A 15734-nucleotide genomic window follows, 5' to 3' on the forward strand; every position below is an offset into this window, starting at 1 on the left:
TCGTGTGGCTTCATAGACAATTCGTCCTCGGCTTCAAGCTTTGTTTAATCCCCTAGAGGATAGCAGTGCAGAACCTGGCCATCTTTTTCAGAGTCAGAAAACGTCAGAGGTTGGTTGGCAGCCTTTGTCGCCAGGGGGCGAAGATTTACTCACAGAACAGTGCAGCATCTGCACTAGCCAGGAAAATGAAGCTTGTTGCGACTTCACTCGGTTGACCAGGTCGGCCGATGGAAGATTCAGCGCCGAAGTTCTCCATCTGCTCAGGCGCTCGAGTATCGACCTGAATTGGAGTATAAACCGGACCAGGACTACCGAATTAACAGTGAGCATTTGGTTTAACAGTCAACACGGACCCTCGAACTTACGCCACTGCATTAACGCGGATACCCTTCGTCTTCAGCTGTGCCGCCAATGATCTTGTAAAGCTAACAATAGCACCTTTAGTCGCACTATAGTCCACCATACCGCTTGTACCTCGGAATGCCACGGTAGATGTGGTATTGATGATGCTGCAGACCAAATTAGCCACAGGCAGCTGGTTCCAAAGCAAAATAGAGAAACTGACGAGTCGCCCTTGGATAGATGTGGAAGGGCAAATTTCGTGATAGCAAACATCTGAATGATATTGCTCTCGAAGGTGCTGGTAACATTGTCGAGATCAATTTGCGCGAAATCCTTGCACATGAACTGCTTGGAGGCGTTGTTGACGAGAATGTTCAGTTTTTTATACCTGGGCTTAGTATGAGATAGAGCTTCGTAAGTAGACTAATCATAATAAGGCCACGCACGTGTTCATGTGCTCTTCAACAGCTTTGCGACACGTTTCGCGACTTCTCAAATCTCCGCTGAAGAGGTGGCATGATTTGCCCTCGGCTTCAACCATCTTCTTGGTATCCTGAGCATCCTCTTCTTCTTCGGGTAGGTAGACAATGGTGACGTCGGCCCCTTCGCGGGCCATCAAGACCGCGACCGATCGGCCAATTCCGGAACTACGAGGACGTGAGCTTTTCGGTTTTGGCCTTCCTATATCATGCCAGTATAGGAGACATACTCGCCGCCAGTGATAAGAGCTTTCTTGTCCTTCAGTTTTCCAGAACCGACATACTCGACGAAAGTGCCGCTGGATTCCAGCTTGGTCGCTTCACTTGCTGGTGCCATTTTCTTCTCTAACCTGAGATTGTCTCTTAGCTTCGCTAATTTCTTCTAAGAATACTCATAGAGAGAAAGCGAATTTAAAACAACGAGGAGAAACACTGTGAAGGGGAATTACCCTGGCGTATTCTGGGATTGAGCTGCCTGTGGCGGCTGGAAAACGCCTTCTTTTCCCATTGCGGATGCCATTGTGACTATTAGTCGTGCGATATGATTGCTATGAGAAGTTATTGTTTGAACAGTAAGAAATCCATGGCTTTGGCGCTACCTATATAGGTCGGGCAGCTTTCTTTGCCTTTTGTCACCCTGGCGTCATAGTTGTACTACGTAACCAAGTCCGCGAACCGCATCTCCGCATTTCACCTCTCGATCTGTATCGTAGCACACCAAAGAATTCGCCAAATCGATTTAATTGAATGCTTAAATGTCTTTGATATATTGCTAGAGAAATATGTATCATCGCTATTCTCAATTTATATTTCAAGCTTATAGTCGCCGCCTGGCCGGGCTAGTGCTACAATTCAGATACCATGCTCAATAAGATAGCAGGGAGTAGACAGATAAGCATTTACAATCGCATAAAGTTCAATGAAGCCTAATTCAATAGGAAAAGCCAATGCCAACGGAAGATTGGTTAAATTCAGCAGCAAATACCGATAAGCCACATGGAGAGTCGTAAGTGTAACCCTCTCCTCAAAGTTATTGAAACAGTCACACTGCGCCCTGCAACAACCTCAGAATTATCAGGTGGAAAAATGACATAGCCGTAACACTCCCCGCAAACACTATCATTTGGGCCCCCAGCTATACACATCTGTAAACAGTATTTGCTTCTCAATTGGACGTCATCTGCCCTACAGTATATGTGTTCCGTCTCTAGGGCTCCATGGGCCCGCGGAGGTACTCACAAGGAGCAAAGGACAAGATTAAGATCGTTATTTGAATCCAAGAATAAAAGAGACAGTACTCCTCGCATGTCAACTGATCATTTAAGTACACTTGCTAGTACACCTTAATATGCCTTGACCAGTGCACCTAGATGGTGATTCATATATAAATCCGGGGTTCTTGGACTACACTGCGGGGAAAGAATTAATCTGGTCCGAGCATATAGCCTATGCAGCACCACTTGGACCAATACGTTACTGTTGAGAATTACAGTGGTATCTGGACCAAAAGCGTCACCAATGCGAATAATCCAGTTAGATTCAACAACGTCCTCAGCAAGCTCAATGTATCGTTACATGCATTCAAGACAAGACCGTGGGCATCTTAGTTATCTTATCAACGAGACTAGGAGCCGCTAACCCCATCTTGGCGTATGCGCGAAGTGGAAAATAAACTAAAGACAAAGTTGATAGAGGAGAGAACTTATATAAAATGTATCGTGAAAAGTAATCCCTCACATGACCAGTCAGTAACAGTGCTGCTAAGTATCCAAGTCATTGCAATTGCCGCAAGCAGCGATTAGGCATCACTCCATGGGAAGTTTAACCCCGAACCCCGCGACGGTTCCTTAAAAAATTGATAAGCGGGACTGCAAAAATTTTCAGCAGAACTATTATTAACCATCAGTCAGGATGGAAAAATAATCTGGTTCTTTCAATGTCACCCCCTCCTCACTCACCGCCTGGCCTGATTTCGTTTAGCAGCCAATCACAGCATTGAACAGCCAGCGGGAAGGCGAACCATACCCGTTGCGGCATGAATTCTGCAGGGATCGCTAGCGTGTGCGGCAGAAGTCAAAAGCCAATTTTTTTCTCCTCCGATTTTTCTTCCTTTTTCTTTCTTTCTTTTCTTTGGGAAAGGAAGACTTTCTCCATCAACAGAACGTTTCTATCGTCGATCTGTTGATTATTTTATATTCTTGACTCTTATCATTCTTTTTGACGAGTTACGATAGAACTGGTAGAGTCTTCACCATGCCTATCTCCAACGGTGACTCTCTTGGCCGCGCCATGCAGGCTGAGATCCAGGACCACACCAAGGCCCTGGAGGTCCTGAAGACCTACACTACTCAGGATGGTCTGGACGTTGACACTCTGCTTGACTCGGACAAGCACGGAGCGTTGACCTACAACGACTTCCTGATCTTGCCCGGATACATCGGTAAGACGAACACCTTGAGTTTCTGGTGATTCTTGTTCGTGCTCGGTTGCTTATACGCCCCATCACAGGCTTCCCTGCCTCCGATGTCACTCTGGACACTCCCGTCACCAAGCGTGTCTCTCTGAAGGTCCCCCTTCTGTCCTCTCCCATGGATACCGTTACCGAGCACAACATGGCCATCCACATGGCTCTGTTGGGTGGTCTGGGTGTTATCCACCACAACTGCGCTCCTGAGGAGCAGGCCGAGATGGTCCGCAAGGTCAAGAGATACGAGAACGGTTTCATCTCCGACCCCGTTGTCCTTTCTCCCAAGGCCACTGTCCGCGAGGCCAAGGAGCTGAAGGCCAAGTGGGGCTTCGGTGGTTTCCCTGTTACTGGTAAGTCTTTACTTTTCTTACCTCCTTCCAGTTTCCCATTCACAGTGATGATTATCCTCTTTTCTATTATAACTTTCGTTCCACTGGAGCAGCGAGAGCAGCACTGTAGAGAAACAGATTTTATCTGACCCTTGTGTTTTATCATAACATGTTCTTCTATTCTGTCTCGAGTCAGACTTGATTCTAACAGCATTTGTTTGAACAGAGAACGGAACCCTCCGCTCCAAGCTTGTTGGTATCGTCACTTCCCGTGACATCCAGTTCCACCGCGACCTTGATGACTCCGTCACCGCCATCATGTCCACTGACCTCATCACTGCCCCCGCTGGCACCACCCTCGCCGAGGCTAACGAGGTCCTCCGTTCCTCCAAGAAGGGCAAGCTCCCCATTGTTGACGAGAACGGCCACCTTGTCTCCCTGCTGTCCCGCAGCGATTTGATGAAGAACCTCCACTACCCCCTTGCCTCCAAGCTCCCCCAGTCCAAGCAGCTCATCGCCGCTGCTGCAATTGGTACCCGTGAGCAGGACAAGACCAGACTCAAGCTCCTTGTTGATGCTGGTCTCGACATCGTTATCCTGGACAGCAGCCAGGGTAACAGCATGTACCAGATTGAGATGATCAAGTGGATCAAGCAGAACTTCCCCGAGATCGACGTTATCGGTGGTAACGTTGTTACTCGTGAGCAAGCCGCGGCTCTGATTGCTGCTGGTGTCGATGGCCTGAGAATTGGCATGGGCAGCGGCAGTGCTTGCATCACCCAGGAGGTCATGGCTGTTGGCCGTCCCCAGGCCATTGCTGTCCGCAGCGTCACCGCTTTCGCCGCTCGCTTCGGTGTTCCTTGCATTGCTGACGGTGGTGTCCAGAACGTTGGTCACATCGTCAAGGGTCTGGCTATGGGTGCCTCCACTGTCATGATGGGAGGTCTCCTTGCCGGTACCACCGAGTCTCCTGGCGAGTACTTCATGAGCAAGGAGGGTCAGCTTGTCAAGTCCTACCGTGGTATGGGCAGTATCGCCGCCATGGAGGACAAGAAGGCTGGCGCTGGCTCCAAGGACAGCAAGGCCAGCAACGCTGGTACTGCCCGTTACTTCTCTGAGAAGGACGGTGTCCTGGTTGCTCAGGGTGTCGCTGGTTCCGTTCTTGACCGTGGCTCCGTCACCAAGTTCGTTCCCTACCTCGTTGCGGGTGTCCAGCACTCCCTGCAGGATATCGGTGTTCCCAGCCTTAAGGCTCTCCACGAGGGTGTGAACAACGGAACTGTCCGCTTCGAGATGAGAAGTGCCAGCGCCATGGCCGAGGGTAACGTCCACGGTCTCCACAGCTACGACAAGAAGCTCTACTCTTAAGCGGTAAAAGCTTGAGTGCCAAAGTTTCTTTGCTTATTTCCTTCTCGTTTAATTGATATCAAGAGCCTTTCTGTTGATACGTTTTGTTACATGATGATATGTGGCTGTTACGAAAACAAAAGCTCGGGCATGGGGAACAGGAGTTCGACTTGCGGTGACGCACCGACTTGGTTAGGGTTATTCAATGCATTATGCCTTTTTCAATGATTCTATACATGATCCTAGACTTCCAATGACAGTCATCAATACCAATCTATCTGTCACAAAATTTATTTTTCCAAAGTTGTAGATCCATCAGCCGTAGATACTGTCAGTGATTGGTGAGAGGCGGTCTGTTGCCGAAAACGCGGGGTCGCAGTAAGCCTTGCCGCAGAACTGCTGCAGGTCGGCTTCTGCCATCTGCACCCTGGGCTCCAATAATCTTTCTCTGTCATTGCAATCCCTCACCTATCTCATTAGCACAGGGATCTGCTGACACTAATGTCTGCGCTCCTTTGGATGGACTATGATGATAGCCTGTGAATCCCTCCTACCCCGGCTGCAAGTTGCCCCAGGTAGCCGGCTGTTAGTTTCAAACCTACCATTTAGACCTACGCAGCCCCGGATACCACTTAGAACCCTCAGTCATCCTATACAACGATGCAATTTTTCTGTTTCCAAGTCCCAGCAGACATCTACAGATCAGATTATGGCGTCTCGAAAGATCCCACAATCCAAGTCTACGCCCGCCGAGCCTCGGCCCAGTTCCAGGTTCGTCATATGCCAAGCTTCGTCGTCTTTCCCGACATACATCCCTACCATTTTCACTCCCTTGCTACTACCTCTTATGTAGCGTCAGAACCTAGTAGACTCAAGGCTAATTATATCCCAGCGTGATCATCATCTCTCCACATAATGAGGTCCTTCTCCTCCACCGTGTCAAGACATCAACGTCATACCCATCAGCACATGTCTTTCCGGGAGGGAACCTCTCCAGCCAGGACGGGCCATGTCCACCGGTAGATGATATCTCCCGACACGATGACGGACCCTGGTATCGAAATGCCGCCATCCGAGAACTATTTGAGGAAAGCGGCATTCTCCTGGCCAAGGACCGTGACTCGGGCAAGATGCTCGCTGTGCCACAGGAGCAGCGCGAAGCCGGTCGACGCGCGATCCATCAGAATAAGATGACATTCGCAGAATGGTTAAGAGAACAGCATCCCACAGCAGTACCAGATACGGAAGGACTGATACCATTTACGCGCTGGCTCACGCCCATCAGACTTCCGAGACGGTATACGACCCAGATGTACCTGTATTTCTTACCCTTGCCGATGGAGATCGAGAAGCCTGTTCTGGATGAGATCCCACATGAGGGTGAAAAAGAGGAGATTCAGGTGCCGACGAGTGATGGCGGAGTGGAGATTTCCGAGGCGAGGTTCTTGCCTGCATCGGAGTGGGTTCGCATGGCGCAGAAAGGCGAGGCTATTTTGTTTCCGCCTCAGTTCATGCTGCTTCATTTGATGGCGGAGTTTCTGAACCAAGGAACACCAGGTATGGAGTCTGTTGAGGAGTTGAAGAAGCAGCGAGAGGAATTGCTGCAGTTCATTCATTCGGGACAGCCGCCGTGGACGGACAAGTGTATTTGTCCAAAGGCGCTGCAGATTGGCTCTGATGGTCTGACTGTGATGAAGTTGGATCATCCTGGACCGGAGCTGGAGGGTACTGATCGGAGGGGAGAAGCGGAGCGGGTCGTACAGCTAAAGTTCATCAAGGGTGTTCCTCGAGAGGTTGTGGTGCGGTGGAAGAAGGATGTATTTGAGGAGAGCCGCCTATAGTAGAAGATGGGTAGATCTGTCAGTAGCCGGCTTGTTGTGTAGTATTATATACAGCGTGTAGATGCCAAACTATACTACCTCAGCAATTATAACTCGTCAATGACTTATGTCCGTCATATTAATGTATCAATTTTCTTATCGAATTTTGTCAATCTCTAAGGATGCTCACTATGTGTGAGAACAAGACAAAGAACGATATATTAAATATACTGAGTAAGAACCTACGAACCGACTAAATCATCGTTTATAAATCTCTCTTCTTGAGCATCACCGTACCTACCCTACAACCATACTACAATCACTCACCAACCATCTCACCAGCCACATTCCAATCATGAAGTTCTCTACACCGCCACACCAGGCAACACACCTTCACCGCCCACCAATCCAACCAAGCCCAACCCACCCGGCAAAAAAGCCTTAGTCATCAGCCCTCGACAAACAATCACATGACCCACAACCCGCGTTCGCCAGAAAGATTCAAGTGGAATTTCACACGCACCGTCCGCCGCCAGTTTAACCCGCCAGCGCAAAACCTCTCACCGTCGTCAACCTCAACCACCCCCCCAAACAACCGTCAAAATGGAGAACGAGAAGGGAGAGATCGTCGATCTGTATGTATCCATTCATTCCAAATTTATTGCTTCGAGTTGTGATGGTTGCGTGAGATGGATATGGAGATATGGATGCGATTCGGTGCTCGATATACGATGATATGATATGGATTGGGCGATCACTATCGCGAATATGTGCGGTGGATGGGGGGATATTATTGTCGATCGACAAGGAAGGACATGATCCGATCTGGATTGAATTGGATCTACGATATGGAAAGAGACGGGCCTGAACTTGAAATATACGGAGAAGGGCAAGCAAGAGAAAGAGGAGGAAATACCGAACACCGATCGCATCGCATATCTCCATGACCATGACCATCACCCACCAACACACATGCGCAATCGCCAAAAGACAGAAATGCTAATAATGCAATTACAGCTACGTCCCCCGCAAGTGCAGCGCCACCAACCGCATCATCAAGGCCAACGACCACGCCTCCGTCCAGATCTCCATCGCCAAGGTTGACGAGAACGGCCGCTACACCGGTGAGAACCACACCTACGCTCTGTGCGGTTTCATCCGTGCCCGTGGTGAGAGCGATGACTCCCTGAACCGCCTTGCCCAGCGTGACGGCTACGTCCGCAACGTCTGGACCGCTGCCCGTCAGCGCTAAGCTCTTTTCTCCTCCTTTTGTTTGAGAGAGTGACGTGCGGTGTTGGGATGAATTTGGAAGTGGGTGGTTATTGATGATGGTACGTTCACCACCAATTTATACAATGTCTTCCACTATGTGGAATTCTTCAGGGCGGCAAGGCTAATGATATTGATGGTATAGGATGAAGATATTTAACTATATCTCCAACAACAAAAAGGGAATCCTTTTCACAAATGAAATGAAAAAACTTTTTTTAACTTTTCCATCAACAATTCAATTTCCATCCTGCTTTCATTTTTATTTCCTTCTTATTATCTCGGTTGGAGCAGCCTTCATCTCTCTTCTGGGGTGCCCTTTCCTTTTCCTTTCTCGTCTGGTACGGAGTACTGTTGTAGCAAGCACACTAGATATCATCTCTTATCATCATCGGCACATCAAGGCTTCCTCACTCCCCCCAATAAACCCCCGGAGAAGAGAAAGCAGAAGAAGGAAACCGTCATCTGGATTCCTCTTTTGTTCTCTTCTCTAGGTCAGGGGACATCCCATGAGTCAGGAGGTAGACAAGTAAACACGCACATCCACCGCCGAATATTACGCTTTACCGCCTGCTGAAGAGCCACTTTGCTGAGACTTGCATCGGGGCACAGATACGGGTGGGACATATCTATCTATCTAGTTAAATCTCCTTAGGTAGTTAGTAGAAGGAAAAGGAAAAGGAAATTGAAGTTTCAAAAACTGAATGCTTTTCATTTCTACTCGTAACCGTGGTCCTTCGTTTCGTAGTTCTCTCTTTCTTTTTTTTATCTCTGTTTCGGGGTTCCTGTTTTGTGTGGTTTATATCACGTAGATCTATGTGGGAGTCATGATATCAAGGGTGGTGGTTCCAACATAAAAATAAGTAAGAAAGAGATTCTGCCAATTTTTTTCTCTAGTCATTCGTTGCCTTCTAAATCTAGTCCTTCTCAAGTCTGACAGCAGGGTTGGACTCGATGAAGCCGAGATCGACCTTGTGACCCAGGAGTTCTCGGATGTTGCTGACGCCGTATCTGGTACATTGTTAGTATCGAAGATCCATTCTGTATCGTGTTTGTTTCTGACTTACTTGATCATGGTAGGTCTCTCCAGACTCAATCCCCATCCGTAGACCTGCATGCCCTTGGGGATACCCATGGGTTCTAACATCTCCGGACGGAACATACCACTGTTTCCGATCTCCACCCACTTACCAAGGCCAGCGTGGTAACCGAAGATCTCCATACTGGGCTCGGTGTAGGGGTTGTAGGCCGGCTTGAAGCGGAGCTGGTGGATGCCCATCTTGGCGAAGAAGACCTCCATGAAGCCAATCAAACCACCAAGGGTGAGACCAAAGTCGGCAATGACACCCTCAATCTGGTGGAACTCGGCCAAGTGGGTGGCGTCGACCGCCTCGTTACGGAACACTCGGTCGATACTGAAGTATCTCGCCGGGCGGGGGTTGGCCGCCAGCTTGTGCAGAACATATGTCGAAACCGAGGTGGTGTGTGTGCGGAGAACCAGCCGCAGCGCCTCGTCGGCATCCCAGGGGTAGCGGTAGCCAATGGATCCGTACTTGCCATTCTCGTGTACCTGGCGGACGTCCTCCCAGTACTGCTTGTAGTCGAGGGGCTTCTCCTGGGCGGCGTTCGAGGCCGGCTGGATGGACTTGATACGGTGAGGGTCGTTCTCTGGGTCCTCGCGGGGCGGGTCGGCCTTGACCGGGTCGGCGATGTAGAAGGTATCTTGAAGGTCACGGGCGGGGTGTTGCTGAGGGACGAAGAGGGCGTCGAAGTTCCAGAAGCCCGTCTCGACGAAACGGTTGGTAGGCATCTCCTCGAAACCCATTTCGAAGAAGATGTTGCGGAATTCCTGGCGCACCTTGTTCAGGGGGTGGAAAGCACCAGCGGGCGTGGGGGCACCCTTGGCCTTGAAGTTGTAGGGCTTCAGCTGGGCCGTCTTCCAGGAGCCATTCATGAGCATCTCCGCGGTCAGGTCGGTCTCCTCCTTGACGAATTCGCGCGCGAACTTGGGACCCTTGGAGATCTTGAAGGAGATGACCTTCTGCAGGGCGACCAGCTTGCGCCGCTTCAGATCTGTGAGGGCCTTCTGGTCGTTCAGAGTCTGAGTGTTTTTGACCGTCAGCAACAACTCGCGGGTCTCGTCCACGATGGAGTCGGTCGTCGCCCGCAGAAGATCTTTGTCCTTCTTGATCCAGCCCTTCTTGAAAGCATTGCCCTGACCGATCTTGGCGTTGTCCTTTCCAACGACTCCGGGCAATTCGGCGATCTTCAATCCGTCCATGGCAGCCAACACGGCCTGGAACACTTTGGCTTCGTGACTGCCATTTGTGGCGATTTCATCACCTTCGGGGGTCAAGACAGCAACCTCTTTATCGAAGGTCTCATACTCGACCATCTGTCGGGAGGCTAGACGGTCGAGGGCGGCCTTGACGTTTAGTGAGGGGGTGGAGGGGAAGGCTTCGCTGGAGAGGATGGAGGCGTCGGACGCGGACAGGGCGTCCAGGATGGGGCTCGTCATATCGGTCGCCATGATTGCGAGTCGTGAACCCCGAGGCACGGATCTAAGGGGCGTAAAAGGGTGCTGAGAAGACCGACTGTGCGATTGGGGACTTCAATCAGATACTTGCCCACTTTCCGAAATTGTGACTCTTTCGGGCACCTCGTCGATTACGGCGAACGTCAAAGACCAGCTGTGCCGTCCCGTGACCAGCCGGTGGTTTTTACCCCGCCATCCCGTTTGGCTGCTTTTCTCTTACTGATAGTTTAGTTGGAGTATAGAATTATAACACTAATTATCGACATGTCATGACTCTTCAGATCGATCCTCCGCAGTTTGTATGCATGCAGATGTGTATGTATCCTGGACGATCTCAGAATGAGGGGTCACCAGTCTGTCTCTCTTGTGCCAATGCAATACCCTATGGTCTTTGCTGCTTAATTCCTGGCCACACACCCCCCCCGGGGACCGGTTCTGCAGCTGAGCAGAAGATGTTCGCATGATCTTGCTTGAAGATCAAGCGATCAGATCAACTGCAACTACTGAGGTGGTGGTGTCGCTAGTAACACTCGGTTGCCTCCCGACTTGCATTGGGAGGAGGGGGGTATTCAGAACCAAGAAATGCGTGACAGAAACTGGAAAATGCAGCAGTCTGTGCAATGTAAATATAGCACAGGAGGACTTGATGATGCCGCTGGTGGAATAATTAGTACACATCACAGGCCGAAACCTGAAGAATATATACTACTACCACCAGCGACTTATTCATTTCCTGCCATACTCACGCTAAACATCAGGGCGAGCACTGCATTTATTCTTAATTATTACTCCCAGCCATGCCAATGATTGCGGATAGTTCCATACGTGCACCCTGCCCAGTAGTAGTTGTGTAGTGACTATGCCTCTGCCGTTCGACGAGCTGCAGCCTGCCACAATCCGAGATAGTAGCAAGTCCTAGAGGCTATCTCATGCAGCCACACTACCCAATATGGAGGAGTGTACTCCGCATCGACTATAACTCACCACGAAACACGAGCAAGAGCAAGATTTTGAGAATATTTACCTGGCTGACGGAGATTGCATCAGCGCTAGTGACCTTTTTTGTCTCTCGTGAGTCCCCAAGCGCAACGGCTCCGACCATAATCCGGGGACTCCGTAACTAAGTGACCTGAACGAAGGTTTGTCTAAACCATGCAGCTTTATTGCTATCAGTCGTGGCTGTTGGCAGATGGGCTAGATACCGCGCCTTTTAGTCCGATAGCCTTGGCCAATTTAGCTCCTCATCCGACAGTTAGGCGAGGCTTAAGGCGAGTTAGTCGCCCATTTAATTGCAGTAATTGGTGGCCAGGGCTATTCCACGTACTCATTCAGCACATCGATGTCACCGGATCATGACTGGCCCGCGTTTCTGGGAAATCTTGCTTTACAGATTTTGAGCGGATCTCGAACAGTCGGGTTTTCCATGAAGTCATTTTTCAAAGCAAGCTTCAGCGATTTGGTACTTTGATGGTCCAGACGTGGCCCGAGACTGCTAATAGGTCGACCAGAATCTTAAGGATGTACTATGTATGTATGCATGCATGGTAGGGCGCAACCCACCTCGGTCGCCTGGGGAAGAAATTGATAGCACCCCATGATGGATCAAAGTCTGATACATCTCGCATGTCGCCGGACAAGAACAGCAGCACCGCCTCGATGAGTAGAAAAGACGATACACACATACATACTGATAACCTGTATGTATGTATCGGGGATCCTTACAGTAACAACCTTGAACCTCGCATGAGAGTCCCAGACGGGCCTAGCTCGTGGGGCTAAAGAAGGCCCTCCGAATTTGGCTGGGTCTGATTGGCCATTCCGTGGAACAGATGGGTCTCGCACGCGACCGTTGGGTCTGGACTGGGCGCCGTCGACGCCTCGGGGATCTTGTCGATACACATTCCCCGTATGAAGATTACCTCACCCTCTCATTCTCGGCCATTCTTCCTGGAAACTCGCTGGCACTGCCCTCTACCATGTGTGTTCTCCCATACTTGGAACCTCTCTTGCTTCGCTTTCACCATTCTTCCCCCCCACCATGACGCTGAGGACCGACGCCTCCGGTTCGGAGCGAGAGCCCAACTCAGGTCTCAAACCCGGATGGGAAGTCTAAAATTCAGAGTTGACCGACGAACCTTGGTCTTGGGGCCTTGCTACTTCGCATACTAGCATTTAGGGGATCCGTAAGGTATCCGACGACCCGGGAATTTTCCAGACTGAACTTATCCGACGAACGCGAGGGCTGATTCATGCAGTCAAATAGGCAGCAGCTCGGTAGTTAAAAAGCCAAATCCACAGAGGATCTTCACGCAAGGTCAACTATCCGGTTAGGCATGGGACGGAGTACGGAGTACCACTACTGACTTGCCTATACCGTGTGCCCTCGTCGTTCCTGAATAGACTTGGGTTGGTTGATCTACTCCCTGATCATCCCCGATCAACGGTTAACGAGATTGATGGACCACTTCCCGTGGTATGGAAAGCGGCAGGTTTGTTTCCTGTTCCTGCACCTCCTTGTTCAGTAGTGTTTAGACCAGGGGGGGCTGTGGAATTTTGCTCGCCCTGTCATCCTGTCATGGCCTCTCCCGCGGGCATTTCCCTTCCCAAACCCAGCAAGCCATGAAATTGTCAGGCGTGTGATAGGTAATCTTAACCGGGGCCGACTCAAGCCAGCTAACTTGCTGGAGCCACGGAAAATCGATCGCCACTAGTCTTGGAGCCGATCAGCTGCGTTCCAATCATGACACGCTGGGTATGGAGCATAGCGAAAAGGTCAACCATCAACACGCGCGCATGGCGGACTGACCGTAAAATTGGCGTATTGGGGCTGTCTCTTCGATGAATTTTAGCAGGGCGTGTGAGTGAGTGTGGCTTTGCTGATTCTGGAGGAGCCAAATCTCTTTTTATCTTTCCATCCCCAAAAGAACTATCGACTAGCGTTGATTGCCCCGGAAGGTATAAAGTGACTTTGGGCCTTTGATGAAGAGGAAGACGCAGCAAAAGTACATCCGTACCTGCCTGACTTCTTCGAGCCAAAAGCAGGAATGCCAGTGCGTTACAGGGAACCAAGCCTGCAGAGGGTTGTGGAATTTGTGGAGGTAGAACACGGTGTCGACGGGTTCTTTCCCGGAGGTTTCTTATGCCCACGCACCCACGTTTCAAAGACGCACACACACCGAGGGCACACAGGATATTGAGGTGAGACACCCAAGGGACCACTTGCTATAATTATTCTCTTGAGACATGGTAGTCGCTTTAGTGATTTCCTTTCTTGGTGATAGTGGCAGTTCGATAGGTTCAAAAAAAGCGAAGAAAAGTTGTGGTCAAATATCCACCTTGAATAGGCGCCTGTTGAATTTCGAGACCGGATCCCAAGGGTCCTATCATATCTCGCTGCGTACCTGCTAGTGCTTCTGTAGTGAGAAGGGGAGAGAGATGAGACCCAAGGTCGCACATACAGGCGAAAATTGCAGGCGAAAGAAATCATCAAAGAGAAGGAGAAAAAAAAAAAAAGAAAAAAAGTAAGCAAGGAATCTGGAATTCTGTGACAGATAGATAAAATAGATAGATAGAGCCGATCATCGATCACCGACCAGATAGATTCTTATTATTTTTCTTTTCTTTTCCTAACTTAACTTGCCGTATACATACAGTAGTAGGAATTCTGCGGGGAAATAAACACCACACATTTAAGGCGGCAGGCAGACAGAGGATGTGGCGGATTAGACGGCATCGGGGGACGGTTTCGGAGGGGGGACCCAGGCACGCCTCGCTGAAGGCCGCTAAACTCTACCCAACTAGTGGTCCCTGGTGCCTGCCTGACCAGTCAGTACATAGTATGGTGCCTATGAGTTTAGTACAGTATCTAGTAGTTGGTTTGAAATCATGTATTTACCCAAGCAGGAAAAGTTCCGGTCCTGTTCACTAACAATGATGTTTTTGGGGGAAAAAAATAAGAAAAGGTTCCTCAGGCATCTATCTACTGGGTTGGGTTTGTTGCCAGCTTTGCCAGGCCAGTTACTCAAGTAAAAGTAGATTCTTTCCCGACTGAGCGATTCGCCATCGGCTTCTCCTTGGGAATCGCCGCCTTAGGGCGGTGTTTCTTTCTGTTGTGTGGGCTATTTTATTTGATTTTACTTAGCTCTTTTGTTGATTGATATTTTATTATATTTCAGATTTAATTAATCCTTTCTGTCTAATTGTATTGAATACTCCGTAAATGCGAACGATATGTACTACTACCACTGCTGTGAAATTGTAGTGGAAGTGACAGAAGATCTTAAAACTGAGAATTAATTCCTGGGGGGGGGGGGAAGACAAGAATTAGCGATAGTGGGAAATAAGAACTACTAAATGGCCCAAAAGGTTTAAAATTAAATAAAAAAGTAAAATAGGGGAAAAAGGCCCAAAGAAAAGGTAAGGAAAAAGGGAAGACAGAGCCACCGATGGCAGAGGTTTAACTAGTGTACCTTGAAGTGTAAGTAGCAGCTACCAGCTTCGCAAGTAGCGACCAGCAGCCAGCCAGAAGGCCACAAACCGACTCTTGACTTTAACCAACAAAACCAGACCCAAACCAAAGCGAAGCCAAACCAAACCAGACCAGACCAAACCTATCCGGCCATCCATTCATTCCTATTCCTTATTCTCCATCCATCCATTTCATCCCATCCCATCAAATCGGTCCAACCCCTCTCCTCCCCCCATCTCGTTACTGCTGCTGCTGCTACTGCTGCTTGCTTTGATCTCTTCCCTTTCTCGCCCACATCTCTTCCCGTCCACTGAAAGTTCGCTTTCTGCTTCATGCGAACATAATTATCCTCCCTTATCCTTAACACCCATTATTATTATTTTATTATTATTTTTTATTTATCCTCGCTGTTATTATTATTATTTGCTGCAGTTTAGACTTTCCTGGCTTTTCGCCTCTTTTCCCACCTTTCTCTCTCTCTCTCTCACCCTCCACACCCCCCCTTCTTCCTCAGCAGCAGAGGAAAGAAGCAGCATCGACACAAACAACCAAATCCTGCTTGCTTCTTCATTTTTCCTTTCCTCACACTTTCGTCTTCCTCTTACTCACAACTCCCACTCTTTTCCATTCTCACGCTCTCCCTTCGCCTTCTCGCTGACTGATCGAATCCCTCACTC

General features: G+C 49.4%; 5 protein-coding genes across 5 annotated transcripts; 3 read left to right on the forward strand and 2 right to left on the reverse strand.

Annotated features, from left to right (window-relative positions):
• Positions 1-44: 44 nt before the first annotated feature.
• Positions 45-1341, reverse strand: BO79DRAFT_277061 (oxidoreductase, short-chain dehydrogenase/reductase family; the record flags this gene model as incomplete). The annotated part of the gene is made up of 7 exons (XM_025687794.1): positions 45-82; positions 154-308; positions 366-509; positions 566-730; positions 789-989; positions 1052-1171; positions 1271-1341. The coding sequence occupies 7 exons, from the start codon at positions 1339-1341 to the stop codon at positions 45-47; spliced, it is 894 nt and encodes a 297-aa protein (XP_025543126.1).
• A 1614-nt stretch (positions 1342-2955) lies between these two features.
• Positions 2956-5243, forward strand: BO79DRAFT_207416 (putative IMP dehydrogenase). Its single transcript, XM_025682168.1, has 3 exons — positions 2956-3261; positions 3330-3638; positions 3844-5243. Exons 1-3 carry the CDS (start codon positions 3075-3077, stop codon positions 4983-4985), a joined length of 1638 nt encoding a protein of 545 aa, XP_025543127.1. The 5' UTR covers positions 2956-3074; the 3' UTR covers positions 4986-5243.
• A 164-nt stretch (positions 5244-5407) lies between these two features.
• Positions 5408-6715, forward strand: BO79DRAFT_243283 (NUDIX hydrolase; the record flags this gene model as incomplete). The annotated part of the gene is made up of 2 exons (XM_025685269.1): positions 5408-5735; positions 5857-6715. Coding segments are annotated over exons 1-2 (1104 nt in total), but the record flags the coding sequence as incomplete, so codon positions are not given.
• Positions 6716-7387: 672 nt separating this feature from the next.
• On the forward strand, positions 7388-8036 carry rps21 (40S ribosomal protein eS21; the record flags this gene model as incomplete). Its single annotated transcript, XM_025683728.1, has 2 exons — positions 7388-7419; positions 7802-8036. The coding sequence occupies 2 exons, from the start codon at positions 7388-7390 to the stop codon at positions 8034-8036; spliced, it is 267 nt and encodes an 88-aa protein (XP_025543129.1).
• Positions 8037-8760: 724 nt separating this feature from the next.
• Positions 8761-10654, reverse strand: BO79DRAFT_167299 (phenylalanine--tRNA ligase subunit alpha). Its single transcript, XM_025679373.1, has 2 exons — positions 9121-10654; positions 8761-9064 (listed from the first exon to the last, which is right to left on the reverse strand). The coding sequence occupies exons 1-2, from the start codon at positions 10581-10583 to the stop codon at positions 8971-8973; spliced, it is 1557 nt and encodes a 518-aa protein (XP_025543130.1). The 5' UTR covers positions 10584-10654; the 3' UTR covers positions 8761-8970.
• Between the last annotated feature and the right edge of the window lie 5080 nt (positions 10655-15734).

This window comes from Aspergillus costaricaensis (assembly GCF_003184835.1).
Source record: "Aspergillus costaricaensis CBS 115574 unplaced genomic scaffold BO79scaffold_5, whole genome shotgun sequence".
In the NCBI taxonomy this organism is placed as follows: Eukaryota; Fungi; Ascomycota; class Eurotiomycetes; order Eurotiales; family Aspergillaceae; genus Aspergillus; species Aspergillus costaricensis.

Excerpts from the sequence above, each read along its gene's own strand:
- BO79DRAFT_167299 (XM_025679373.1), bottom strand. The coding sequence starts at position 10,583 with ATGGCGACCGATATGACGAGCCCCATCCTGGACGCCCTGTCCGCGTCC. Across the intron at positions 9,065-9,120 it reads GAGAGACCTACCATGATCAA|ATACGGCGTCAGCAACATCC; the intron begins GTAAGTCAGAAA and ends ACAATGTACCAG.
- BO79DRAFT_207416 (XM_025682168.1), top strand. The coding sequence starts at position 3,075 with ATGCCTATCTCCAACGGTGACTCTCTTGGCCGCGCCATGCAGGCTGAG. Across the intron at positions 3,262-3,329 it reads GATCTTGCCCGGATACATCG|GCTTCCCTGCCTCCGATGTC; the intron begins GTAAGACGAACA and ends GCCCCATCACAG. Across the intron at positions 3,639-3,843 it reads CGGTGGTTTCCCTGTTACTG|AGAACGGAACCCTCCGCTCC; the intron begins GTAAGTCTTTAC and ends TTGTTTGAACAG.